This window comes from Scomber scombrus, chromosome 23 (genome assembly GCF_963691925.1).
Source record: "Scomber scombrus chromosome 23, fScoSco1.1, whole genome shotgun sequence".
Lineage (NCBI taxonomy): Eukaryota > Metazoa > Chordata > Actinopteri > Scombriformes > Scombridae > Scomber > Scomber scombrus.
In genome coordinates, this window is record NC_084992.1 from 21,224,226 (window position 1) to 21,250,692 (window position 26,467).

The window sequence follows — 26,467 nt, forward strand, 5'->3', positions numbered from 1 at the left end:
ATGTGGTCGAGGACTTAACTCTACAGAAAAGGGACAGTTAGTGGTTTTGTAATACAGCAGTCTTTGTGGCTTGTTTGGTTTCTCTCTTATATCCCTTTTATTATTTTTATTCAAAGAGATCCTACATTTCCCAAAATGCAACTTGATAGTGTTTGGTCATTAAAACATTCCACACCTCCCGACATCTTCAGGGTTATTTTTTCAGACTATTGAAAGTCCCTCTTCAACCACAAAAAACATCTTCTAACTGTTTTCAGTAGCTGAGGAAATTCATGATGTGGAAAACTGATGGCATATCCTTCTAAAGTTAACACTATAAACATTAGTCTTTGCACCAAATACAAAACTCTACTACAGTACGGATGGATTGAGATTTAGGTCCAACTGCTGAATCTCTGCATATGTACTATGTAGTGCTTTACTGTATATTTGTTACAGCTCAGTTGTGTCACAGATATCCATGGTGGTGTTGCTCAGCCACTTGGAAAAGCAATCTGGAATTGAGTCATATCCTCATGGAAACACAGAAACTCCTTCCAGCTGAATAAACAATGTCCACACACCGTATGACCCTATCTGCTGAAATGTGTTATTTTAGTGATTTCAACATATAGGCATAGCATCATGCGTCTGACCCAGCTGGTCTGACAAAATCTCTTCCGGACGATGTTCATCACTTTGCAGTAGTATCAAGGATTTTGCTCTTTTTTTTTTTTTTCCTCCCGAAGGTGAAATGAACATCTGTGCTTTTGCTTTTTCTTCTCCTTTCTTTTTCTTTCATTGTGTTTGTCTCTTTCTCCTCCAGAGTAACCGGCGGTGAGTTGTTTGAGGACATTGTTGCCAGGGAGTACTACAGCGAAGCCGATGCCAGGTCAGTGTGATGCCCAGTCAGGCTGCATACATCACATGTCCTGATGATATTCCTGAATTTACTGTGCATAAATGTGATGTGAAACATGCAGTTATTCTCCTTTGAGGACCATAAAGACACATTCAAGACAGACAGACAGATATACACTATAGCATGACATCCATGACATCCATCATTATGAAACTACATGTTATATGAATGATAATGTACGCAGCATACAAAATACACAAAAGAACAGCTCGTCCTCTTCATGCAGTGGATGCATTAGTCTTCTGTCTTCTGTCGTGCTGCCTTGGATGTGCATTTTATGCCTCAAATCTTCTCTTTCTATATTTTATTGTTCACCTGTGTCCACTGACTATGGATCTGTTTTTCCCAGTTTCACCTTTTTTCCTTCTTTACTAAAAATCCACTCAAAAAAGAACCCCATCTGCTTGCCTCGTGGCATTATGAAGGGTCCACAGCATTGACCCAATATAAAGATGGACATTATGACAGCTCCCCAAAAGTGAAGCCAAAACATCTTGACCCCCCCCCTTGGTGGCTGGCTGCAATATAGATCATAAATCCCGCTCACTCTATGTTAGCAGGTGGGACATGAGCCAAACTACAAAGGAATCAATGCAGACATCAAATAAATTATTCCAAAAGATGGTTTCTATCATTTTAGGTAGTTCTTATCACGCCGATGTTTATCCAAGTGCTAATTCTTTCAGATTTTTTAATTTGTTATTTGACAATATAAAAATGGGGATGTGACATCATGATTGACAGCTGTGACAGCTGCTCTTAAACTTAAGGGGGCAGGATAAGTGGACCGTCATTGCACCACCTGACTCTACTACACCAACTCTGGCTCCAAATGACATAAAACAAACAAGATGATAGCTCCTGGAAAGGAGATATTTTGGTTTCACTTTTGCATAGCGGTCAGTGGTCCAACTAAAATATCTCAAAAACTATAAGGCGTATTTCCATGAAATTTAGTCAACATTTATATTTCCCCCAGGATGTCTGAATGACTTTGATGATCCTTTGACATTTCCTATAGTGCCACCAGCAGGTCAAAGTTATCACTTGGTATCCTGTGAAATATCTCGACATCTACGTGTTGGATGTGCACAACATTTAGTACAGACATTCATGACTCCCTGAGATTCCATCATAAAGTCTTTAGTGATCTACCAACTTTTCCTCTAGCGCCATCATCAGGTTCACTTTGGTGGTTTTAAGTGAAATGTCTCTGCTGGATGGATTGTCAGGACATTACATACACTCGCTGAGCTCTTTTTTAGGAACACCTGTCCAATCTAATCCAATGTAACACAACAGTTCTACCATAAATTCTAATTTTATGAAGCTTATACATTTTCACTTCTTGTTGACATTGTCAGAAAGGTGATAATTCTATTGAGATTGTATTGAGGTGTTCATAATAAACTACTCGGTGAGTGTACATTCATGTTCCTCTCAGGATGAATAGTAACAACTTTAGTGATCCTTTAACTCTTCATCTGGCGCCATCATCAGGTCAGAATTTCAGTTTGTACAATACGTTTGCCATCAACTACCTGCAAAACGAATGACACCATTTATATTTAGTGCTAACTATGAAATGCTAGCATGCTAACTTGCTTAACTGGCGGACGTGGTAAGCATTAGACCTGCTTTACATAGTCAAGGTAGTTTTTTGTCAATGTTAGCATGTTGACATTAGCATTTAGCCCAAAACACTGCAGGCACAGCCTCAAAAAGCCAGCAGCTAGCACGACTATAGATGCTTAGACATTAAAAAAAGCTTCATCCCAAAGCACTCCCATTAAATGTTAATTTAAACTTTGAGTCATTTTGAGGATTTTCAGCTTTACGTCCAGCTGGGTTATACACTTAAGTTTGTCTTTCAGCTCTCAGCTTTCAGCAGGACTTGTCATCAAGACTCTTAACTGTTTTTGATGTTAGCTTTAAGAGATACTTAATTTAAGCAAATAATGATTCAGAAATAAGTTTTATTTGATCATCTGGATTCTATTTTGTGGTGGATTTTGATTAGCAAATAAATGTTTTTAAATGTTATATTTGAAACAGCTTTTTAGATTCAAACACAATGCATGTGACCTTTGTATCTGTCCTATTACTATATTCCTCTACTTTTGAGTAGCTTAAAGGAACAGTTCGACATCTTGGGAAAAATGGTTGTTCACTGTTCTTTCTGAGAGTGAAATAAATAGATGAAGAGAGTGAATGAATCTCATGTCTGTGTGTTATCAGGACATGGCTAACCTAGCTTAGCATAAAAATAGCTCTGTCCATGGTTTGATTGTTCTTTTAGGGGCATTTGCACACACACATGAGATTGATATTAATCTTCTCACCTCTCTCTTGAGAAGAAAGCGTACTTCCCAAAGTGTGGTACTGTTCCTTTAAAATCTCTCCTTTGTCAATCAAGTGTTTGTATTTCATGTGTCTGGTGTGTTCAGTCTGCCTGTTCTTGTTTCTTAGTTCACTGACATTTACCTGTTCTCCCTCTTCCTCTCCTTTTTGCTTCTGGCCCGGTCTCTCTTTCCTCCACAGTCACTGCATACAGCAGATTCTAGAAAGTGTAAATCACTGCCACGTAAATGGCATAGTACACAGGGACCTAAAGGTTAGTAAGTGGAAACAGTAACAGCAAAAAAAAAAAAAACAGACACAGGCCTGCCCTCCTGCGGCACCTTGCCTCGCTCCTCCACTGCCTGATCAGTCGACCAATTAACCTATCACCGAGTGCCGCCTCCTCCAAAACCACACTCCCCCCCTCCACCTTTCTCTGCCAGTCACACCTCACACACCTCCTAAATGACAGGTAACCCCCCTGCTGCAGAGTACTGTGGGCAGGCTGGCTGGAGAGGAGGCGGTAGGTTGTGTAGTGCTGGGGGGGGTTGGTAGATCTCATCATGGCCTGCCTCCCCTGTATGCCAGGACACAAAGTGCATGTAGCATCTGTCCAAGCCCCATGCTCTGACACAGCCACTGTGAGGCTGAGGCCTGAGAGGAGGAAGAGGAGGAGGAAGATGGGGCTTTAGATTCCATCTGTGTGTGTGTGTGACAATCTCTATTCTAAATTATGTCGCTCAAAACACAAAGTTTAATAATACACTAATTTGTTTGTTTGATGTAAAATTAGAATTGAAATGAAAACCATCAAGCAGTGTTTGAATCAGCAGCCTCTCCACTGTCAATAAGCAGCATTATGACAGCGTACGGTAGCTTACATATGAATTATTAAAACAAACTGAATACTTGCTTTCACAACCAGTTTTTCAAACATTTAAAGGGGAATGGAATCCTATAGTACTACCATGTTTTTAGCTTGTAGAATCCTACTCATTTGTGCACCGATAGCTGCAGTCTACTGCTGGATTTGAGGGAAATATGCAGTTACGACTATTTAAAAAAGAAAAAAAACAAAAAACAATTTAACTCCAGAAACTGTGTTAAGCAAGATAACTTGGTGTCAGGCATGTAAATCCTGAACAAATGTATTGCTATATTAAAGATTCAAAAATATAACCCAAATTTTAATAAACCATAGCTTTCATTCGACCAATTCATAGATTAAATAATTATTAATTATGATTGACGATCTCCTACTGTGCTCAGAAAACCTTTGTACAACCTCTGAAGACAATATGTTAACGTGGCTAAAGTTACAATTTGCAGTTTAAAAGTTGCATTGGGATATAAAAGCTCTAGTCTGCACCAAACCGTTGTTGTATCAGTAAACCATGTTCAGTCCACTTCAATAATCTTTAGAGGAAGTGTTGACAGTGCTTAATAGACTATGCTGCGGCCCACCCCATTTTAAACAGGGAGGTGGGAGACAAATCCTCAAAATTTCTTCTCACTGAGTACTCATTACTGACAACAGAACCAGTATCAGATTCAAACACACTTTACTTCAGCTCTTGTATCTCCTTCCTCAGCCTCCCAGGCTCCTGCCTCCAGTTGGTCAGGAGCTAACACCACTTCTGTTTTGATACTCGGGTAGAGAATTGGCCGTGTGTGTGTGTGTGTGTGTGTGTGTGTACTGTAGAGCCATTTTTTTTCTTTCCTGGGCCTGTCGCAGCAAACATTAACTGCAGCCCATGGCAACGTAAAAAAAACATTTCGAACACGCCATTGAGTAAATTGTATATTTTTCCAAATTACCCCCTCGTTATGGCCCCGCCGTTGGGTCAGTTGCCACATCGCTGTATAGTCTCCTCACTAACACGGCCAACAGCTCCCCGAGTGTCAAAGCGAGCTCACAGCTACAGACAGTGAGTGGTAGCTTGTCACTAACCCATGGCCCCCTGGTGTTTGCATGCAGTCATTGCATTCAGCAGATCCTAGAGGCTGTGCTCCACTGCCACCAGATGGGTGTGGTCCACCGCGACCTCAAGGTAAGTACACACACCGTGAATATATTTCAGTTTCTGTCATGTGGCCTTTCGTCTTATAACTGTACTCCGCGTCCATTTCTTTACTTTTTATTGTCTGACTTCCCTAAACATCTATTACCGCCCTCCTTTATTCACATTTATACCCCTCCTTTACCAAACTCATACACCTTTACTGACCCACTCCCCATGGAGATGATTGCTTACATCTTCCAGGGTCACATTTCAATAAAATATCAACCTCACGCTTCTACTCAGCAAAGGAAGCAGCCCGTCCGCAGGCACCAACGACAGCTACGGAAAAGTGTAAATGGGCCTGAAATTAAAAGTGGCAGTCCTCCAGTTACTAAGCAGCTGTAAACTGCACTGCATACTGTTTATGAGCTTTGTAAAACAGGGCACGTGTCTGGAGAACATCGACTATGTTACTTCAAGATTACAAGATATGATATAAATGAATAATGACTGAAGTAATGCAGTGGTTATTTATAAAGTAAAACAATAGAGCATTTTATACCTATAATCAATAAAATATTTTATAGACATTAAATGTGCAAACAACAACAGTTTGGTTAGTTTATTGATTTACTTATTACAGCAGCTGTCACTGTGTTGTACATACAGATACTGGACACCATATCCAGACAGTAACACAGAATAGATGAGATCGGACTCCTGTGTAGCTCACTTATTGACATAGTGCAGTATCTGTGTGTGTGTGAATTCCGTTGTCACAGTCACTCTCCTTATCCGAGGCATTCATAATGTTGTGCTGGGTTGTACTCACCAAAAGTGACAGAAGCAGTTAGGTGTAATTGGAAAAAAGAGAGCTTGATTGGGAGTTCAAAGCCGGAATCCTTCCATACCTGACCAATCACTGCTTAAAGTGGGTATGATTGTTGGCATGTCTGTTTGTGAGGTGAGAAAAATCATTGGACAGACTTATTTGGATGTTCCAGAAAGGCGGTTTCAGAAGCAGTTGAGCTATCTGACAAACACTGTATCTGAAGCATATCGAGATTTTACTGTCCAAGTCCTGTAAAGGTGCAGTGTGTAGAATTTAGTGGCATCTAGTGGAACAAGAAGAAATACAGTGTTTTAATTGGTGTATAACCCCATGAAAATAAGAATCATTGTGTTTCTGTTACCTTAGAAAGAGCCCTTTATATCTACATGGGGAGAGGGTCCTCTTCCAAGGAGTCCACCATATTGCACCACAATGTTTTGTACAGAAGCCCAGAATGGACAAATCAAACACTGGCTCTAGGGAGGGTCTTACATGTTTTTCACGAGTTTTGCTATCTCACCACTAGACGCTGCTAAACCCTACACACTGGTCCTATAAAGGAATACTACAGAGACTTAGTAATGCGCCTCCATAAACTTTGGGGATATGTTTTAAACATGGGAGAAATGACTGCAGCAGTAGCTGACTTTTGGTTGTTGGCATAGGTCAAATTCCAAAAACAACTACACCTCCCAGTGTCTCTTTATTAGATCCCCTTCAAACTTCAGTCTCCTAGTTTGTAAGGCAGACTTTCAGTTAACAAGCTTTTCTGTATTTTATACCAAGTAGTTATTTTAATAGAATAAACAACGTTATTTCCCCTCTTAATACATGTAATACATTCCCTTGTTTACTGAAGCAGTATCGTAGGGGTGTGTTTGGAGAATGATGTTCCTCCCTGAAGGATACTCTCTGTCCTGTCAGGAGCTTGTGAAGACTTTTAAAGTAGAGATGTCATCATGGCCCAATTTTTTCAAGGATGGACTTTAACTAAACATTAGTTATGTTTACACCTCTAATACTGCTTCTTCTCACTGTGGTTTGGTCAGCTCTGATTTGCCAATCAAATGAACCCAGGTGTGTCTGAGGTTAGCTTTACCTTCAGCAGTAATAAGCTTGCATTTTGCATTCGTCAAAGGCCTTCCTGCACTCTGATTGGCTGTTGCCAGGCAGCTGCACAGACTCACTGCAGAAGAACAAAGACAAAACAAATACAACCAAAACAAATAAGCAAGCTGGAGAGCAGTGGCAACATGGGGAAAGCTTTATTTTGCCACACTGTATGTTTATTCATGTGATTTCATTTCACAAGATAATGATTTCGGTAGCACAGGGAGTCCAAAACGCACAGGGAGTCCAAAACACACACAAAGCAACACATAGCGGTCTATATAAAGTTCTTGTAAAGCTTTATAGTTTATGTTGGAAGTCTACACACATGCTGGCAGAGTGTCATCACATTTTATGGAGCAGTAACGGCACATGCAGGCCTTTTTGAACCACTACAATTATGCTTTTCCTAAAGTACTACCAAAAGAGGCTGCTCTAGCACTTCTTGAGCATGCACGTATATTTCTGACCTTGGATCAGTATGTGTGACAATAAAGTCTCGATTTAAAGTCTCACTAGCTTTTTTTTTCTCCGATATTTTAACAAGAGGAAACCCACTCACACATGCCAACAGACCACTTTCAATTTCATGGAACCCTCCTGAATATCTCAATTAAAAGATCGGTGGTAAGAACCCTCCCACATAGAGTGAGTTTCAGTGCAGAGGAGGTTGGATAGAGATTTGGCTTCAAAGGCTGGATGATAAGAATTCTGCCCAGACTTGAGTCTAGGACCAAAAGAAACATCCCAGTGGGTCAGTCTTGCATGACTGGGCTGTCAGAACATGTAGCTATTGTAAAGTCACAAGGAGTCGACTCTTACCACAAACCAGTCAACATCCCAGTGGGTCAACCTTGCAGGACAGGAGACAGAAACCCCTTAGAGAGAAACAGCAAGGAGCCTGGACAAGAGACTGAATGAACAGCGGAAAAGACAACATCAGAACACACAGCATACACTGGGAAGGAGTCAAAGGTCATTGAGCAGGAGTCCATTGACCAACTAGGACATTTATATTCAACGCCAAAGACTGTCTTTGGGCAGATACAAGTCATCAGAGGTTACCCTTCCTCTCCCCCCAATAAGTTTCCATATGTAGGTCATGTGATAACAACTGGGCACCTCTGTTTACTTATGAAAAGCGTGAGATGAGTTTGAATGGACCAGAAGAAATGATTGTGTCACGCGTACTAATTTCTTTGGTCAAGAACACATATAGAACAATACATGAATATGGTAACATGATGTTTGGACTGATTGTCCTCTAGATGAGGGATAGTCCAGCTTTACGCTGTTCCCTCTCTTCTTTAGCACCTTTTCTTTTTTCTCTCTTCTCTTTTTTCCCTACTTTGAATAACTGATGTTCTCCTCCTGTTTCACCTTCCTCAACCCTCTTGAAGAACCACTGAATTGACTGCGTTTCCCTAACTTCTGAAATCAAACCTGCACCGTGTGCATTGTCTAGGAACAGTTAATGTCATTGTGTGAAAGAACAATTGTACAAATGCCTGAAAAGAAGAAGGACAATACCACTAAGTTCATAGATGTATTGTATTTTATCTTAATACTGACAACTTGCTCTTATTATCTTGGTTATAACAGTAGCTATTTCTACTGTAAACTGCAGGGCTTTTCACAATTTCATTTATTTTTATTCAATTTTGTCTATCAAGTAATTAATGCTTAAAACTGTTTAATGAGAGAATATTGATCTCTGTAAAACTATCAACAGAGCTGACTGCTTTCCTCCCTGTTCTTCCTTTTGTTGTCTTCTGTTTACACCACATTAGTATTACTACTATTATAAAATCCACATGTTCAGTGACTTCATATTCTTTCCTCACAATGATGTCTTTCCAAAATATTTGACTCTCTTCCAAAAAAAAGACTAAAACCCCAGGGAAAGTTGTTTGCAGCAAGTACAGCGTGTGCAGTTGTCAGTAACGGTAGTAGTCGTCCAGATTAAAGCAGAACCCTGGGGCTGGTGTAGCAGGCCGGTAATTTTATCTGCTTTATGGCTGCCTATATCAGACAGAATCCAATTACAGCTATTACACACCAGCAGCAAGGAGGGAGCATGAATCCTTATCAATCTGATATGAACTATACTTTGTACTTTACACACATACAGAAACTCATTGTTGGTGTGTGTGTGTGTGTGTGTGTGTGTGTGTGTGTGTGTGTGTGTGTGTGTGGGTACAGTATACCCAATAAGCATTTTTACATTAAATGTACTGTAAGCTGATACAACAACCTCAGTAATATGGGTTGACGTCACATCCTGCACATTTCTGTCAGTCAAATGTTTAGTGGGTATCGATTCATATTCATCATCCAGTAAGTTTGACTGTGTTTGCATGTGTGTGGCTGTTGTAGCCTTATCTGCAGGCCTGAAACCACACAAGGCAGTAATTAGACTGACGGAATGCTTTCAGTCTAGTGATGTGTAAAAGATAAAAAAAATTAAAAAAAATAGAAAGAAAGAAATGACGCATCAAGAGGCGTTACAGCACACTGAGTGCCTTCCATCCATATGGTACCATCTGTGTGATTATAAAGCAGATTATGAAGCACTTCATCAAATCCTCTAGTGATGCAGCCTAATAGGAACACTGAGTTTTGATTTGACTTTTAAAGGCCAACTCCAGTTTATTACTTCTGTTTTATTTTTGTAGACTTAGCCATCGTTTCTGTCAGTCATTATAACATCATATTCAACAAAAAGTGAGGGTATCTCCTGCTTCCAGACATGTGATTCCACATGACACTGGACTCTTCCAGGTTATGTAACAGCCCTATATATTTATGGTTTGGCCAGTAACATGGCGCTGACAGAAGGCTCTACAATACCCATGAGCCTCAGCTGCTATTGCTATGGAGAGGAAGCCAGTCAAAGGTGGGAATGGGAGCTATACCCAGTTCAAAATGCGTCGTTGTTGCAGTTGCTGAAATCATCCAACATTGAACGATGTTTAGTTTCCACCAAATTTCTAAGTTAATGGTCTTGCACCTTTTGATATTTAGAGAGCTAGAAATGTTATAATGCAGTAGGTGTGGAAGTTTTTTGACTATAAGTCATTTAAAATTTCTGTGGAGAAAATGAGGCCTGCAGCTAATGATTATTTTCATGTCGTTTGGGCCATAAAATGTCAGGAAATGGTGAAAAATGTTGATAACTGATAACCCAAAACCAAGATTACGTCGTCAGATGACGTCTGTTTTGTCCCGACCACCAGTCCACAACCTAAAGATGTTGAGTTTGCTGTCAGAGGATTTAATATAAAATATTCACATTTGAGAAGCTAGAATTGTACAAATTTGGACATTTTCTTCTTAAAAATGCAGCAATACAATTAATCAATTATCAAAATAGCTGGCAAATAAAATTTGATTGATTAAACATTGCAGCTCTACCCAAAATGAAAGGGACTTTCATTCCTACTACACAACACCATCACTACAACAAAACCCAATCAGGCAAGAAACTCAAGCAGTCTGATGATCAAACAGATTGGTAACAAGCCAGCAGTTTAATCAGATGGCCTAAATTACTCTATTTGGTGTTGAAACCGAAAGTGATTGCACTGAATGTGATAGTAATGCCGTGTGCACTATACAACAGTGTACACACAGTAAGGTAGGTCAAAGCTGAACCACAAGCTGTGATTATATCATGCATTTCTCCCCTCTTCCAGCCTCAGTTGGCTGACCGCCCTGTCGCTGTGTTTCTAGCTATTAACAAATACTTCAGAGTGTACAATGTTTATTATAACTGACTGAAATGATGGCCTAAACTACAAAAATATGATGAAGTTGAAGGTTAGGACAATGTTAGAGTTAGTGGTTAGAGATTCTTGATGACATCCCTCCTGCAGTGTGTGTGTGTGTGTGTGTGTGGCCCCCAGTTTAATACATCAGTGGGAAACGCTGCCATGCTAGGTTTAGGATCGGGATACACAGTGTCCAACATGATCAACCTCAAACTTGTTTCTCCTCTTCCCCTTCATGTGACCCTTACCTGTCCACCAGTTTTTCATTGTTGTCTTCCAGAGCTGGGATCAAGTGGTTGCAGCGGGCTGGGGTGGAGGATGGCGGGGAAAGTTTGCAATGACTGCATGATGCTGTTGACCTCCAACAACCTCCTCCCCCCTCTCATACCCTTTGCCCCCCCTCCCCCAACCTCTGCCCACAGCATGTCCTCCTCGAACTGCACGACTCAGAATTCACACATGCTCTACTAACTGCTCAACACAACCTTGAAATGCGCTTACTGACTTGACACTTCAATAGATTGCAGTAAAGGGCATGACTGATGCCGTCTGGAATGAATAGCACATACTGTGTATAAAAAAAAGTGTGTAGGCAGTATATGAAACTGTGCAAGCCATAATTCAATCTGTGCATCTTACAAACACATGAAATACAAGTTCTACAGGCAGCAGTACAGCTTTTAGAAATTGTTTTGAAGAATTCTGGAGGTGGTGTGGTTTCATTTGATGTCCAGTCAGGACAGTTGGAGGCAACAGGACACAACTATGTCCAGATCTGGTTCTTTTCTCTGGTTTTATAAGCAGTCAGCAAAAAATATCGTCATTGCTTTGCCCCTCACATGTGAGTATAACTCCAGTTTCAAATGTTTGATGACTCATCTTCCACTCAGGGGCGTTTTCAAAAGTTCATTGACTTTGGGCGAGCCACTAGCCACACCAGTCATATAATACCACTTTTGTATTGTTTGTAGGTAGCAGTAGCTAAAAGAGCAATATGGAGAGAGGCAGGAGGTGTTTAGATATCAGTTGCCAAAAAACTTTGTAAAACAATGTGCCATCTGGAAGAGATGATCTCACAGGTTAAGAGGTATGTGTAGAACCAACAGTCCTCTGTAGCGCAGTTTCAAGTTAAACTCTGAGCCCTTCCCACTTTTTAGCAGTCCAATCAAATGTGAAGGATTCAATTTAATTCCTTATTGTATTTAATACATCACAATACAGAAGCTAAAGACACTAACTTATTTTTCATGGGGCCTTTAAGCCAGGAAAGAACATTAAACTCCGAGTCATGAAATCAGGTCTATGTATAGACTCAAAATTTAAAGGTGAACCATAAAAGTTTGACTCTCCTGGTCACAGGCGAAATTATAAACACACATAGCCTCATCACATTGAATAAATATTGTGATCTATATGATCAGCTGCCCATGTAAAGCATATCATTGAAGTTATTATAGAATATTGGAGCGTCATTAAAAAGGGGAGATACAAAACATCTAGAAGCCAGATGTTTTTTCTTGGAGTCTAAACATTAATTTATGGATTTTTGGTACAGTTTGTGATAAAAGTGCAGATGGGATGGGTTAAAGTTGGGATGTGCTTGAAACAAACTAGTTCACACTGTCATCCAATTACTTTTAAAAGCTGAAGTGGGTGTACCTGTTCCGAATGGCCACACTTGAAGACAGGGCAGAAAGCCTACTAATGGGCATAACTCTGACCAACTTTGGACATACTCTCCTCAGAGGCTTAAATGGTGATGCACTTTGTAGACGCACATATGAAAAGTGTGAGAAGTCTAATTGAAAAGATTGTTAGATGCAACCTCCCGCATTTCCCAAAGGGTGCGGGTGTAGAGGGGTAAAGCACTGTTTGATGCTCCTTGAAGCACTACATTTAAAGCATACTGACACCCTTAGAGGCTGGACATCTGTGTGTCTAGTTCTCATTGGATGATGAACAAAGATTCAACCATATTACAGGGTATATTTTGGCTTTTACCTACGCTGTAAAGCACCCTGAAAGACACCTTGTGCACATGTGAAAGTGAAAATGTAGTTAAAAGTATACTGCATGTAGTGCGATTTCATGTTTTGTGACAATCAGAATGAATTGTGGCTTGCACGACCCTCTGTAATATATAACCATACTGGTGTTAAGGTACCTGGATGTAATTGTTGCCCAGTACCAGCAGCTTTCCTTTTGATCAACAGCATACTTTCCGTTTTGCTCTTATCGTAGTACGACTCAGTCATTATGAACAATTTCCTATTTGGCTCCATCAAGGAAACTGCTTTTGAAAATGTCAGCAAATGCATTATTCATTCTCTCTGAACCTTTCCTAAAGCTCCACCCGCCCGTCTACTGCTGGGGGTGTTGTGTTGGCATGAGTCACTGTCTGCCTCACTCAACAAGTCCATCTCCATCAGCTGGACTTGTACGGCCAATTTGACAGCGTCTTTGTAGAATGATACGCACCCATGCCGCCTGGCCGAGGTCTGCCGCGGCCCCCCACCCCGACTGAACCCGAATGTAATCAGGCTCCGCGTGAGTCAGTCGTATCTTGGATGGTGGACTCTGAGTCTGACATGCCTCGCTTCAGTAGACATTTATCTGTTAGACCAGACAGCTGCTAAAGTTGGCCTCTAGCTCTGCCATTAGTCCAAGCTGCTGAACACTCCAACGCGCCTTATGACATCAGTCCCTAATGTGGTAATGCAGCATAATAACCCTCCCCATACTTTCAAAAGCCTCTAAGCTGCCAGCAAACAAAACACTAGATCTTTAATTACTTACCTCAGTCATGTTATTTTCATTTGAACCTGATATCACTGTCTCTGTGCAAGATGCTAAACGTTTTTTATCTATGTTCCTTCACTCCAAGCCGGAGAATTTGCTCCTAGCCAGCAAGTTGAAGGGAGCAGCGGTTAAATTGGCAGATTTCGGCCTGGCCATTGAAGTGCAGGGAGACCAGCAGGCATGGTTTGGTGAGTACACAAGACTGTTTTCAATTGTTTTTTCTGTTTCAAATGAAAATACTTTCAGGTTCTACAAAGATGTTTATATTCCTCTGTATGTTCTTCAGATATGGTTTTTTGAAGGATCTAGCAAATCACAGTAGTGGTACAGGAATATATTTGGTTCAAAGGGGTAATGGTGTGCAGTTCTGGAAGCTACATAACTTCTAATGATGAAAATATCACCAATGTCCTTGGTAATTGTACAGTCGTCATACCATTTAGTCACAAGTATAGATAATACACACCCTTTAAAAGGTCTAGTCCTTAATAGTATGTATATAAATACAATTTGACTTTCAAAATTCCGTTTTTCTGCACCCTCTCCAGGATTTCGCTGATGCGCAAATTTAACTTCCGACATCTCAGAATAGTGAGTTGTCTCTCAGGCGTGAATGGAATATTTGTGAGCTCATTCCGTCTCTGTCGTCACCTTTTTTTTTTTCTAAGGCAATGTCTCACTGAGCTGATTACAGGCATGTGAAATAGAATAATTGAGTTTTTTTGTTTTGTCCTAGTTTTGTAATTCTTTAAACATCCAAATCCAAATGAACACCTATAACTATGATCATTCGGAGCCTAAAGGCCTAAAGAGACTAGGTGTGCCAATGCTCTCAGCTCTTATACCAAGTTTGAATTGGCTGGAGCTCAGGCCCATTTTCATCTCCTATTCCCTGAAGAAAAGAGAAATAATTAGTCTATTCCCCCAGCACCCACCGCCATCTGGAACCAGTTCAGTTTGTGTTCTGACTTTACTACTACGTGTACATGAGGCGTCTCATTTCCCAAAGGGTCCACTGGTACTTTGAGGCTTTTTTAAAAGTAGGCTGTGAGTAACTGTTCTCGAGCCAAACTACATACCCACAGAGGGATGTTTTCCTTTCTTGGAGCGTGTTAACCTCAGCTCATAAACTTCACTTTATGAGACTTCGAATACTTAGTTACCTTTTAGGAGAAGGTCCTACACTAACGAGCTTTTGATAGACTTCTACGTGCAGGAGGTAGCAAGTTTAGTACCAAGCTAAACAAATTAGAAATGTGTAGCACTGCCAAAGCTTTTATTACTGTAAAATAGTGGGGTTGTACTGAATGATGTTTTTATATATGTGTGTGTGTGTGTGTGTGTGTGTGTGTGTGTGTGTGTGTTAGGTTTTGCCGGAACACCAGGGTACCTGTCTCCAGAAGTGTTGAGGAAAGATCCTTACGGGAAGCCAGTGGACATGTGGGCCTGTGGTAAGACTCTCTGCTAACTGATTGATTTGTTTAATTGAGGCGGGCATGTGGAGCAGCTGCTTAGTATTTAGTGCTTAGTTGCACACAAATGTCACATCCTAAAACAGCCAGTCAGAGGCGTTCCCCAGGGAGTATCACTGGGGCGGCCTTTACTTCAAAGAACACACTACACTAAAGTCACTGATACTATTTTTTTACCCCAATTGTGATCCAAGACCTTTAATAAAATATATAAAATATCCAATTAAAATGTTTGACACCTAAATAGCTCTGCTAGAAAATAGTGAAACCAGCTTTTCAGTGCTCTGATGGTGAGGATCAATCTGAATATTCTTCAACAGATAGGAAATCGGATAAAAAAGAGGGACTGAACACAGAATAACACCCCAAGCTGCAGAGGCTCATAGTAGAGACAGGCCTTTATTTTTAATTATAACAGTTTTAAAAATGATACTTTAATAATTTTTGCTGTTGATGCTGCTTGCTGATAATGCAAACTCAATGCTGCCTCCATACACGTTGACTTTAATAAATCTGGGAATAAATCTTTGCACTTCATAGTTCCAATCGCTTCTACTTTCCCACTTTTTCAACCGATGTAAACCCACTTTCAATCAAACTGATCCCTCCTGCATGTCATATTAGAAGACTACCAGCAGCTGAAAGGGCATTGACCTTTATGTTTACCTGTAGGTTTTTAATGTGAAACACCTACAGGCAATGCTGAGTAATACTGATTGCAGCTCAGTAATGAGAGAAACTGCAAAGCACAAGCAATTGAAATGAATCAGTGAATCTGAAAACAGTGTTTCTGTTTAAAAAAGAGAAACTCATGACATGACTGTTGTACTGATGAAAAATTACATAACGCTGAATTTAAAATTTAAAAATATTTAAAAAAATTCAACAGCAAAGTCGCATGCAAACCATCACCAGACCAGGGTAAAGTAGATGTAAACACAGTGTGGTGATAGTGGTAGGAAAGTTGTATTAGGTTCAATGGACATCTATGTGAATCTGACACACCCTGCAGAATAACACCTGGTTGCAAATCATGCTATGTATAGTGAACGTGTAATGTTAATTGACTTTAGTTGTAGGTTAGTGTGTGTGTGTGTGTGTGTGTGTGGCTCTCCAGTACAGAGGGCTCCAACCTCTTGAATTAATCATTGCTGACACTCACCACACGCACTTCTGATTGGCCGGGCCACCTGGGCCAAACACACGCGCTGTCTAAAACACACACACACGTGCTCTTTTACACACAGCTGTGATGACTCACTGAGTCCACAGAAACAATAGTCGGTGTTGTGTTTGTGGTCATGCTGTCTCGCTGCCAGACACAACGCCTTTCATCTTTTCCTGGATATCATCCAGCCAATCAAATCCCAAGTTTATCGGTAACGGCAGCAAACACAAGCGCTCGGTTTGTCTGTTTCCACACTCTTTATTTAGACATCATACATACTTTTACTCTATATTCACCTCACAAATCTATGGGTTTGATAATAAAAGCATTAACTGTTTTGCATGATTTTCTGAGGTCAGCTTTTGTTTGCTGAGATCAAAGTGCATGCTCTTTCTCTCTGTGTGTGTGTGTGTGTGTGTGTGTGTGTGTGTGTGTGTGTGTGTGTGTGTGTGTGTGTGTGTGTGTGTGTGTGTGTGTGTGTGTGTGTGTGTGTGTGTGTGTGTGTGTGTGTGTGTGTGTGTGTGTGTGTGTGTGTGTGTGTGTGTGTGTGTGTGTGTGTGTAGGTGTGATCCTCTACATCCTGCTGGTAGGATATCCTCCATTCTGGGATGAGGACCAGCACAGACTCTACCAGCAGATTAAAGCCGGGGCTTACGATGTGAGATTTACACTGGTTCACACAATCCTCTCGTTCTCCGCCTTTTAATCAAATCATTTCTTAAACGTCCCTAAATGTTTACTCCCTCTCCTTGTCCGTCAGTCTCTTTTTGGGAGAGCGTAGCAGAGCAGACAAGCTGTAGCTATGTAAACACTGTCTTATTCTCTGCTGCTCAACCTGCCAGATTGATGGGAGGAGGGGGAGGAAAGGAAGATGGATGGAGATGTGTTCATAAAAAACATCACATTTATAAGTCCAGTGTATTGAAGCTGAGGCTGATTAGGCTGAACTACATCACCAACACTGTTATTGCACTGACACATGATGGATAATGGAACATGATGGCAGGAAGATGAATGTACAGTTGATTTATGTAGAGTTGTATTATTGGAGTTCCTACACAAACAATGGAAATCAGAAATATACAGGGCACCCAGAACCCACTGAAGATGTAAAACATGATCATAAACACAGCCGCAGATTAAACCAGAGCTGATGAACACACAGAGACACCATTTTATTTTGAAGGCCTACTCACTGCTACTACTACATTTTGGTATTGATACTAAAACCGCTACTTTTCTGACACCTTCATTTTGGGAATCATTCTTTCCTCATCTAACCCTTACATACAGTTCAGGTCTAATTTGACCCATTTTGACATTTGACAGCTGTAAAAACACCCCAAATGTCTTTTATTCTGAAATTTGATGATTTTTCCTAAAGTGGCCCTTTTATACTTTTATATAGGTGCTACAAATTTTAGTCCATTGAGGCTGTTGTAGGTCAAACTTGACCCGTATCTATTGACATGTGTTTTAGTGAAATGAATAGTTAATAGCCTAAGAATCTGGCCAGATGTTCAATGCAAACTTTCCGAGTACCTATATATGAATTGTTAGATATTTATATAGAAGTCAGTACAAGTACATCAGTAGAATCAGTGCACATAGCAGTTCAGTAATGGACAGAATATGCAAATATTTTATAATTGAACACGTGATTCGATTCAATTATTTTTTATTTACATCGCGCTGAACCACGACAGATGTTATCTCAAGGCGCTTTTTACCTACATAGAGCAGGTCTAGACTGTACTCTGTAATTTAATTTAAAGAGAGCCAACATTCCCACATGAGCAGCACTTAACGACAGCAGAACGCGACTGTAGGTGGAAGATCATCTGCCTTAAATGGTGAGGTTAAGAGAAAAAGAAGGAAGAAGAGAGAGGAGAGAGGGTGACACAGATAGGCACTGTAATAATTATAATAATTATCAGAGCATGCATCGATGTATGCTGCTTCACTGTAAAGTGCACTGGAGGATTCACGTTTCTACATCATGAGTTAAATACTGAACCACGATTGGCTCCAGACTAGCTGTGATGTCACAAAAACTGAGACTAGCACAGAGAAATCACCTGAAGTAACAATAAGCCTAACACATGTTTAACTGCAGAGGGGCTTTAATGACATGCAGATGTAATCCAGGTGTGTTGAAGATTGATCGGTGAATTTGTCATTTGAAAAAAAAAGAAAAAAAAGTCTTTACAAGTGTTGCGAATGTTTTAATTTGAAGGTTAGTGTTAATGATTACTGTGATCTCTCTTTTGGAACAGTTCCCATCTCCAGAGTGGGACACGGTGACCCCAGAGGCCAAAGACCTGATCAACAAGATGCTGACCATTAATCCAGCCAAGAGAGTGACCGCCACAGACGCACTCAAACACCCCTGGATCTGTGTAGGTGTCACACACACACACACACACCTACACCTCTGTCAGATCATTCCACATGCAACCAAGTCAGGTTTTCTCTTAATAAATTCAAACAATATGTGAAAACTGCTGACAACATCACACACTGTGCTTCTGCATTCACAGCAACGCTCCACTGTGGCGTCCATGATGCACAGACAGGAGACTGTGGAGTGCCTGAAGAAATTCAACGCTAGAAGGAAACTCAAGGTCAGTGGCAACGTGATGTTCCCATGATTCACCTGTTCAACTGCTGCACTCTCTTCTACTTGGGAAGTTAACAGATTTGGTATTTCTGTTAAAAAAAAACGCTGCGTCAGTTAGATTAGAGGTGGAAACCGCTCCAAAAAACATCAGCAGCAGATGATCTAATCATTAACCTTTCAGCCTGCGTCTACATAATCGTCTGCTCCTCTCAGTGTGTGTTTCTCTCTTCGTAGGGTGCTATCCTGACTACCATGCTCGCCACGCGCAACTTCTCAGGTAGGACTGATCCACTTCTAATGCAGGTTGATATCTCAACCTCTTTAATTCCTTCCACTCCTGCCACACATGTTGGTCTCCTATAGAAATACTGTTATCAATGAGTCTTTTTCACTTTTTTTGTTGTTTAAAATGCTCTTTTTTTCACACGTGTTGACCTTTAAAAGCCCAATAAGCTCCATTCGTCCCTTTTTTTTAAGCCACTATCAACAGAAACTTGAGTGTCCACATAGATCGATGCAGATCCATCTCCAGGCCTTTTTTTTTTTTTGTTAAAGGGCAAAACATTTCAACTGAGTCTAATTTTATCGATCACACCTCCCTATGACGAACGACAGGCTCGCTGATATTTTATTGTTCAGGTTTTACTTTACTGGTATCTAAACTTGCTGGTGTTAAATCAATATCAGTGCCCTGCCCACTGTTTACTTTTGTTTTTCTTCCTCCCGCCCCCCTCCCCCCTTGTGTGGTTACTGATGTGTGTAAGGTAAGAGTCCTTGTTGTAGATGGCACTCATTGAGTGTCACACTACACTGTCAGGTTTGCTCCAGAGGCACGACATGTCTACTAAAGCACTGGGATAGAGCTTTCAGCTGACAGAATGCATCCACTGGCGGCCATGATGGAGGAAAACATGTTAAATTAACCAAATATATAAATAAAAAGATTTGATAAAGCCACTAAAGAAAAGGGGTGACATATATTAGTTTCCTGGGGATAATTTTCTTCAATAAAGGCCCCAAATGTATAGATTCAATTAACAGTATAGATTTAGATGTTTCAATGTAAAAATGAAAACATAATTAGACTCATTCTGACACCAATATTACTCTTGTATATCATTTTAATATATTTATACTACTATTGTTTTTATTGCTTGTGTATTTACTTATTATTTATTTATTTACTGTTATTTATTCTTTTTTAACACTGTTAATTTCCCCATCATGGGACTAATAAAGGAATATCTTATCTTATAAATATCACAAAATTAAACCATAAAGTTTGTTGTGTTTTATGAATATTGGACAGAATTGATATATTTTATTTTTTAAAATAAGCTAAAGTTTGACATATTTCAATTGATAGAAAACGGAGTATAGGCCTGTCACATAATTATCGACTTATCGTGCAATAACGTAATTATCGAAATCATCATGTCTATATATGGACTATTGCCTAACTTCACCTAACTCTTAGCAGCTAAGAAGCTATCCATGTCACATTGGCTAAACAAGTAGTGTCCTCCATTCCTCACTGTGTACGTCCTGAGTGGAGACCCCCCATTATTATACTATTATATCATCATTATATCAGTGGTATAAATTCATCTTCAGATGACAATAATATCGTTTATCAAGATTATTTTTGAGACAATATATCGTCCAATAAAAGTAGTTATTGTGACAGGCCCAACAGAACAATCAACATGGCTGGATAATTTGTTTTAAGTATAGATTTAATTTGAAGTATGTGTGTCAGGAATCCCTCTTTATATCTACAGGCTGAATGTCAGTGAACATTAAATCATCTATGTGTCAGAGTAAAACATTTTTTGACTTTGGTGATTTCTAGTGGTGGAACCAAAACAGAAAACAAAACTTAAGCAATTAGAACAACCTGAATGTTGCTATGATCATATAAAAAACATACACATAGGCACTTTAAGTTGTTTTGATTCACAAAAAACTCCACCTGATGAGACAGTTTTGTTTGAGCTACATAGACTAAAGAAGTTTTCCTCCAATATAGCCGCTAAAAGATATTTGATGTCACTGCAAAGCCTCTATCAGTTACTAAACATGCACTTCTTTGATTTTAATAATTCACTCCTCCTAATAAAACCCTCACATGATTCACAAACTACCCCCAAAGTCCCCCCTGCTGCTCCCCCCGACACTACCAATCATCTCCTACATATCTCTAACCGTCCTTGCATGTTAACTGAAGATCAGGTGGTCATTCATCAACCACTGAAAACCAAGGAACCAATCACAGCTCACGTGATTTTATTTTTTTTTTTAGCTACCTTTACATCAGTTTTTGTTTTAGATCATTTAAAAAAAGGTAAGTGTTTGAGAGAAAGTGGGCAGAGAAATGAAACGTTCCTGGAAGCTGCTGCCGGTTGCCTACTATAAGTCTTGTCAGAACGATCTAATTGCATGTTCCAGACTAATGATCCACTAAGTTTTATTTCATCCCCTGACTTGATTTGCATTTTTCCTCTTCTGCTTCCAATTCTAGGCAGGCCCACTTTGAGGTTGCTAGTAATTGGCTGGCATTGAATAGACATAATGCATGTGTGTGTGCGAGTGTGTGTGTGTGCATTTCAGCTGCCCACTGATTTCCTTACATTGTCTTTTTTTTTTCTCGACAGCAGCCAAGAGCCTGCTGAACAAAAAAACGGACGGTGTCAAAGTAAGTTCAGCTTCCCTCTCACTCTATTTGTTTTGTGTAAAAAAAAAAAAAGCTTCAGTTTTATATACTTCAGTATATCAAACTGCATCCCAGCAGGTTTGAGCTCACCTTCAACTGTTTCTCAAAGACATCGTCATTGAATTCGGCGCCACCGCTCGGGTTAAAATAGGAGCTCGAGCCGCCTCAGTGTAATCTGTCTTTAAGATTCAAGAACTTTATTTGCCATTTGTGCTTGAACACATAGGAACTTTTGTGCGGTTTGTTCAGAGACCAACAATTATCCTCTTCTGCATTGTCAATCTGTGTGAGAGAAGGAGTATCTGTTGTCTGAGCTCAGGAAACTGTTGGAAGCTGATGATTAAATTATGATTAAAGGGTGTCACACGCTGAAATCCTTCCATTGACACCAACAGGAAGTGTCTCTAAATCAGTCACCCTTGTTAAGGATGTAGATGAGCCAGATTCTGACTCTCTTCCTTCACCAGAAACTCTCACAACCAAGGCTGCATTAGTACTCCCAGGGGCCCCTGGGTTCTGAAGCTCATGCCCACCCCATCCCCCCAAACAGCTTTTAATTATTCTGATTGGATAACACTGCCGTTGTTGTTGACATACCAAGTTTCCAACAGTAACCATAATTATCAACATCAAGAGAATGGGTCAAGCCTTGTGTTGTATTTCTGTTGAGCCTGACATCATTGAGGGGCCCCTTTCTGCTCAACGGCCCCTGGGTATGGTAGATCCGGCCATGTTCACACAACTATAAATATGTTTTGGACACTTGCAACTCATCTGCATGCCTCTAAATCCTGCTTCTCCTCTTTGAAAGCCTCTTATTCTCTTTAGATGTATTTCTGAGGTGTTTTCCTTTTCAACACTCTTCTCCTTTAATCACACTTTCTTTTCCTCGGTTTGTTGACAGCGAGTTTTTCTTTTTCTGGTCTTTTCAACCCACAGTCATTACTGTTTCCACTGTTAACTACACAGCCTCATCTGTTCAATCCAAACAAACTACTTCTGTACATTAATGAGGCTTGACCGCATGTGGAGCGGCGGAGAATGTTTCCCAGGAAAGTGCTATCACACATGAGCAAATACAGATTTTTAAAAGGTTTCATGAGTGGAATATGAGCTTAATCACCAGCTATAAAGACATTAAAATGATTTTCTGGGCTGATATTGATCACTTGTTTAATGTCATTAGAATGGGCTGATCGGAAACAGATTATCACTTTGTTCCTGTTTGTATGGCAAATGAGGCTTTGCAAAATCCAATGTTTTTGTACTGAATGTATCAGGCTTGATATTTTTTAAATCTAACCAGAAATTGTTAAAACATGCATGAAATGCTTCTAGGTTGTAGTGTCAGGCATAGCTTTACTCTCTCTCTTGTTGTGTTGTGGCTGCTCAATGCAGAAAAGGAAGACGGACGGTACAGAACATTTAAGGGTGAGCCTACCGCTGCTCGTTAGCCAGAGTGACACCCGCTGTTGGTAGTTAGCGGTAGAAACAACCCTTGCGTAGAAATTGCCTCACAATGCTGCTGGAGGCTGGGGAGACACTGCATGACTGAACACAGTGAAAAGATCCACCATGGAGATGGTATGGAGAGAAGTCCAAGGTACACTACGTTCAATCATGTTTTTTTAATAAAAGCAGAGACATTATATTCAGGAATGAATTATAAAAAGGCAAATATTTTTGAACCTTGAAGTACCAGATCATCTAACATTGTTTACAGCATTGCATGTCAAAAAACACTTTCAAACACAAATGAGTCCAAAATGTCCTCTGTATTTTCTCTCTGGTGATATAGAAGTTTTAGAAACCTGTGAGGAGTTTATATTCAGCAATTCTAAAACGTTTTTATCAGTGTTTTTAGACCCAGTGTATTTAAAATATTTCTGTAAAATATTTGGACCAAAAATTGAAGAAATGCTTTAAAACAGCATTCACACCATGAGTAAATGAAACAGGAAAGAAATACAAATAATAATAATAATAATTTATATTTTAGTATGTTGACCAGCTAGTTGCCTTGAAATCCATTATAACATATTCTAGTGAAATATATTGATTCTTAAATGGACAATTGTGAATACCAGCCATAAACACATGTCACTGTGCACACATAGATGTGGAATAATTCAAGGGAGTGTCATAAATGTAATCTTCATCAGTGTAAAGCAGGTATGTCCAAACTATTCCATAAAGGGTCATGTGCCTGCAGGTTTTTTGTTCCAACTGATCAAGAGCACTCGATTCAACCAATCAGCTGTCTGAAGACTGAGATCAGTTGATTAAATGAGTCAAGCCTGGTGTGCTCCTGTTCGGTTGGAATGCCACATGAACCTGTTCCTGTTCTTGACTGAAATGGATGACATGAGATCATCTATGTAAAAAGCACCAACTCTGCCTGAACTTTTAAATCAACTGCAATTATATGATGTCATATAGTGTGTCCCCAACCTAAAAACCTATAGAGAGTAGTTTTACCTATTCAGGACTGAAAGTTCTTTCTAGGTAATGTAAATAGACGATATGAAATCCTGACCCTACTCCTTGTATAGTACACTCAGATGCAAAATAGTGCTCTAGCTTTGATTGTGTCTTCGTGAAATAGTACCATAGTGTTTGAGTCATAGCAGATTCTTGTGGAGTCCACTTTGTTGTTTGAAGAGCAGTTTTGAAGACTGATTCATTTCCTTTTCCTGCTTTGTTGGAAGCTGTTACTGGAATTCTTCTGTCAGTGTGTGTTTACGCCGTACATCCTCAAGTTAAGAGTTATATGGGTTTACCATTGAAGTGTTCTATTCAAACATCAAATACCAGGATAAAGGATGAACTTTACATGTTACAGGATAGTCCAAAACCTTGGTGATAACTGTTATGTTGTGCTAGTGTGTCTAATGAGTAGGATACACAGTGTTATAGATACTACCTGACTGTCTCCAGTGTGAACCTGACCAAATATCCTACAGCACAAGTCTAATCAACGTGAGTGTATCTGTCCAGAAATAAACAAGGTTCAGCTGCATATGATTTCTTTCCAGAACACCATGACTCAGCCAGAAACCCAACCATACATCAACAGTCCAGTTTCATCTTTCTCTGAAAATGAAAAGAACAAAGGAGTCCCCACAGCTTATTGCCATGTTTTGAGCAAATGACTTCATGTATGATGTCATACAGTTTAGCTTGCACACATAATAAATGGATAAATAGGACCATGTTTGCTTGCATCAGTATCCCAGGTTACAGCAAATGTGGTGTAAGCATGTACGATTTATCACAATGGCCTGAAGAAAAGAACTCTGACTAGAAAAGGCCTGTTTGTGTTTGTGAATGCCTAATCACACGTTTAGTCTATCAATTTGGCAACTGTTTAATCGTTTTAGCCGTGCTAGCAACTTTGGTGACTGACATACTTCTACAGTTATTGGATGGATTGCCTTGAAATTGGCTACAAACATGCAAGTACATCATAGGTTCAGTCACTCGTACTTCCCTGACATTTTCTCTAAAGCCATCAGCTAGTCAGAATGGTATGTCCAGTACTGTATGACCAGATACCAGCAACACTAATCCTATCAGCCTTAGCTGTATTTTGTGTCTAATGCTGTTAAATAAACTGTTGTTAACATGCTGACCATTATACCTGCTAAACATCAGCATGTTAACATTGTCATTGCAAGCATGTTAACATTTAGCTCAAAGTGCGGGTAAGCCAAACCACAGCTTCACTTAGCTGTTAGCATGGCTGTAGCCTGTAAAGCTACGTCCCACATCCAGACCACACACTAATGCTGAGCAGGTTTGAGTACGCAGTTCACACTGGAACAGTGACAATATAAAATACACTCAAAACAGTTTGTATGCAGGCTAAACAGCCCTTGACTTTTGAGTGTGCTATTGATGTAGACTATTCTCCCACAACGCAGCTGGACAAAATTCAAAGTACAAGTGGTTGGTGGTGAAATAGCTCCAGAGAACAGAAAGCAAAAAAGAACTATTGAAGTTTTGAAATAAACATTTTGGTTTTATTCTGGTATTCTGAAGTCACGGATTGAGAGCACATATTATATAATTTCAAGCTAGAATAAAATTATGAAGTAAAAAATTCAGTGTACTATGACGATTAGTATAAAATGTGTATGGAATTGGAACACAGTTTTAGTCCAGTAATTGAATCATTTGAATTCGAAGCAGTCTACCAATTAATTGAATCATTAGTTTCATTCCAGACATTCAGTCTCTTTTCATGTAGCTCTATGAGCAGGCAGGTGTTTGATAAAAATGCTCCAATTTTGTTTATGAATTGTCCCCTTTATGAACTCAAGTGCTTTCACACAGTATACTGACAGGTTCATGTGCTGCTGTCTTATGCTGGACAGCTCTCGCTGACTCACTGACACCCGCCATGCTTGACAGCTACTCTTGAGCACAATGTTCCACTTTTCCCTCCACAACAGCTGCTTGAAGACTGATTGTTTGGACACTAAGCCTTGTCACTTCTGCCCTGTCTGGTCTGTCTACCTGTCTGTCCACTCTGTCCCTCCAGATCAACAACAAGGCCAATGTGGTCACCAGCCCCAAAGAGCCTGTCCCCACTCCTTCTCTGGTACACTGTCTGCCTGCCCGCCTGCCTGTTTGCATGACCCTGTCTCTGTCTAACTATCCATCTGTCCTTACTTTCAGTGGCATCTGTCCTGATTAGGCAGCTCTGTTAAACTCCACGCCTTTCTCACTTTGTTGAT

At 40.0% G+C, this 26,467-nt stretch overlaps 1 protein-coding gene across 1 annotated transcript in view; it reads left to right on the plus strand.

Annotated features, from left to right (window-relative positions):
• The window catches only part of camk2d1 (calcium/calmodulin-dependent protein kinase (CaM kinase) II delta 1), a 100,831-nt gene that overhangs the window by 58,184 nt on the left and 16,180 nt on the right, over window positions 1–26,467 (plus strand). Inside the window, exons 5-13 of the mRNA XM_062444330.1 lie at window positions 806–871; window positions 5,220–5,292; window positions 13,841–13,943; window positions 15,123–15,206; window positions 16,959–17,053; window positions 18,672–18,794; window positions 18,936–19,019; window positions 19,250–19,292; window positions 21,673–21,710. Coding sequence (XP_062300314.1) covers window positions 806–871; window positions 5,220–5,292; window positions 13,841–13,943; window positions 15,123–15,206; window positions 16,959–17,053; window positions 18,672–18,794; window positions 18,936–19,019; window positions 19,250–19,292; window positions 21,673–21,710 — 709 coding nt within the window. The remainder of the gene's footprint in view (window positions 1–805; window positions 872–5,219; window positions 5,293–13,840; window positions 13,944–15,122; window positions 15,207–16,958; window positions 17,054–18,671; window positions 18,795–18,935; window positions 19,020–19,249; window positions 19,293–21,672; window positions 21,711–26,467) is intronic.